This window comes from Brachyhypopomus gauderio, unplaced genomic scaffold (assembly GCF_052324685.1).
Source record: "Brachyhypopomus gauderio isolate BG-103 unplaced genomic scaffold, BGAUD_0.2 sc72, whole genome shotgun sequence".
Classification (NCBI taxonomy): domain Eukaryota; kingdom Metazoa; phylum Chordata; class Actinopteri; order Gymnotiformes; family Hypopomidae; genus Brachyhypopomus; species Brachyhypopomus gauderio.
Genome location: NW_027506893.1, coordinates 765,001 through 767,500, shown reverse-complemented (window position 1 = coordinate 767,500; position 2,500 = coordinate 765,001). Strand labels below are relative to the sequence as shown.

Genomic DNA, 2,500 nt, shown 5'->3' with positions numbered 1-2,500 from the left:
ACCTTGTAAAAACCTTGTAATATTACATTTATACATAATGTGTTACATTAGGACTTACTTAACCATTCAGTATTCAGTAGTATTTGTTGGCTGTGCTGGTGCAGCACAAAAATAATTTTTATTGTTTGAATATAATCATTTAATATTCCAATTTTACAAGAAAAATCTTTTGACATTTGTCTCTGTTTATATTGACATTTCCATTCAAGAACGAGTTCATAAATAAATAGAATTTGTATTACTGAACAACTCACCTGAGTGTTTCCAGTGTACAGTGTGAACTCTTCAGTCCGGCAGAGAGCTGCTTCATTCCTGTATTGTGCAGGGTGGTGTAACTGGCATCCAGCTCTTTCAAGGGGGAGTTTTCTGTTTGTAGAGCTGATGTTAGTGATTTACAAAACTCTTCAGTGAGGTCACAGCCAGTTAATCTGTAAAGAAGTAAATACATTAGCATTCTGTCTCTCTGACTGGTCTGTGAGAGAAACCAGGAATCAAACATTTTACTAAACAGCCCCTCATGCAATACATGACCAACGTACTGCAGATCCGTCTAAAACACAGCTATCTCGACTTCAGATACCAGCCCCAAACAGTCTTCCACCATCTGAAGCGGTGTAGAGCCTGCAGTAGAACCCTGCAGAAGAACCCTGCAGTAGAAACCTGCAGTAGAACCCTGCTGTAGAACCCTGCTGTAGAACCCTGCAGTACAACCCTGCAGTAGAACCCTGCTGTAGAACCCTGCAGAAGAACCCTGCAGTAGATCCCTGGTTCACCTCTCATGGATCTCCTGCTCAGCAGTGGACTCTGCCTTGTTGTTCCACACCTTGCACCGATGGACGTATGCATGGAGGGTCTGTGAGGGGACCTCCAGACAAAAGAGTATGTGGGTGACTTGATTGATGACAGGTTTTCTTTTAGATCTCATATAGGTTAAAACTGGGGTTTCTTTATCACCACAGGACATGTTTTATATTTTGCTGCCAGGAAAACAACAGCTGCTACCACCTTTCTGTCACGGTAGGCCGGGCAAACCCCACAGGGGAACTGCCCATGTCACATTCCACTACACAACAACTCCCCCTTTCCAATTCACCTACCTACTCAATAATCACCGGCACCTGTCTCTCTCATCTGTCTCACCCCCTACTTCAGCCCACAGGTCCAGAACGCTAATGCTGTGCATTCCTTGATCATAGAGGAGTGAGTCTGTCTGCATCGTCTTCCTCTGTCTTCCTCCCAGCTGCTAAGTTATGGACTCTGTGCCTGTATCTATAGTCCAGCACTGTGTGTGTGTGGATCTACTTCACTTCACTTGAGTCTGATTGTTATTGTTAAGTGTCTGTATCTATAGTCCAGCACTGTGTGTGTGTGGATCCACTTCACTTCACTTGAGTGTGATTGTTATTGTTAAGTGTCTGTATCTACAGTCCAGCACTGTGTGTGTGTGTGTGTGTGGATCTACTTCACTTCACTTGAGTCTGATTGTTATTGTTAAGTGTCTGTTTCTACAGTCCAGCACTGTGTGTGTGTGGCTCCACTTCACTTCACTTGAGTCTGATTGTTATTGTTAAGTGTCTGTTTCTACAGTCCAGCACTGTGTGTGTGTGGCTCTACTTCACTTCACTTGAGTCTGATTGTTATTGTTAAGTGTCTGTTTCTACAGTCCAGCACTGTGTGTGTGTGGCTCTACTTCACTTCACTTGAGTCTGATTGTTATTGTTAAGTGTCTGTATCTACAGTCCAGCACTGTGTGTGTGTGGCTCCACTTCACTTCACTTGAGTCTGATTGTTATTGTTAAGTGTCTGTATCTACAGTCCAGCACTGTGTGTGTGTGGCTCTACTTCACTTCACTTGAGTCTGATTGTTATTGTTAAGTGTCTGTTTCTACAGTCCAGCACTGTGTGTGTGTGGCTCCACTTCACTTCACTTGAGTGTGATTGTTATTGTTAAGTGTCTGTATCTACAGTCCAGCAGTGTGTGTGTGTGTGACTCTACTTCACTTGAGTCTTATTGTTATTGTTAAGTGTCTGTATCTACAGTCCAGCACTGTGTGTGTGTGTGTGTGTGTGGATCTACTTCACTTCACTTGAGTCTGATTGTTATTGTTAAGTGTCTGTTTCTACAGTCCAGCACTGTGTGTGTGTGGATCCACTTCACTTCACTTGAGTCTGATTGTTATTGTTAAGTGTCTGTTTCTACAGTCCAGCACTGTGTGTGTGTGGCTCTACTTCACTTCACTTGAGTCTGATTGTTATTGTTAAGTGTCTGTTTCTACAGTCCAGCACTGTGTGTGTGTGGCTCCACTTCACTTCACTTGAGTCTGATTGTTATTGTTAAGTGTCTGTTTCTACAGTCCAGCACTGTGTGTGTGTGGATCCACTTCACTTCACTTGAGTCTGATTGTTATTGTTAAGTGTCTGTTTCTACAGTCCAGCACTGTGTGTGTGTGGCTCTACTTCACTTCACTTGAGTCTGATTGTTATTGTTAAGTGTCTGTTT

General features: G+C 43.0%; 1 protein-coding gene across 2 annotated transcripts in view; it reads right to left on the bottom strand.

Annotated features, from left to right (window-relative positions):
• Window positions 1-2,500, bottom strand: part of LOC143491203 (uncharacterized) — an 85,274-nt gene that overhangs the window by 23,378 nt on the left and 59,396 nt on the right. For both annotated transcript variants that reach the window (XM_076990009.1, XM_076990010.1), the window contains one exon: window positions 255-428. In XM_076990009.1, coding sequence (XP_076846124.1) covers window positions 255-428 — 174 coding nt within the window. The remainder of the gene's footprint in view (window positions 1-254; window positions 429-2,500) is intronic.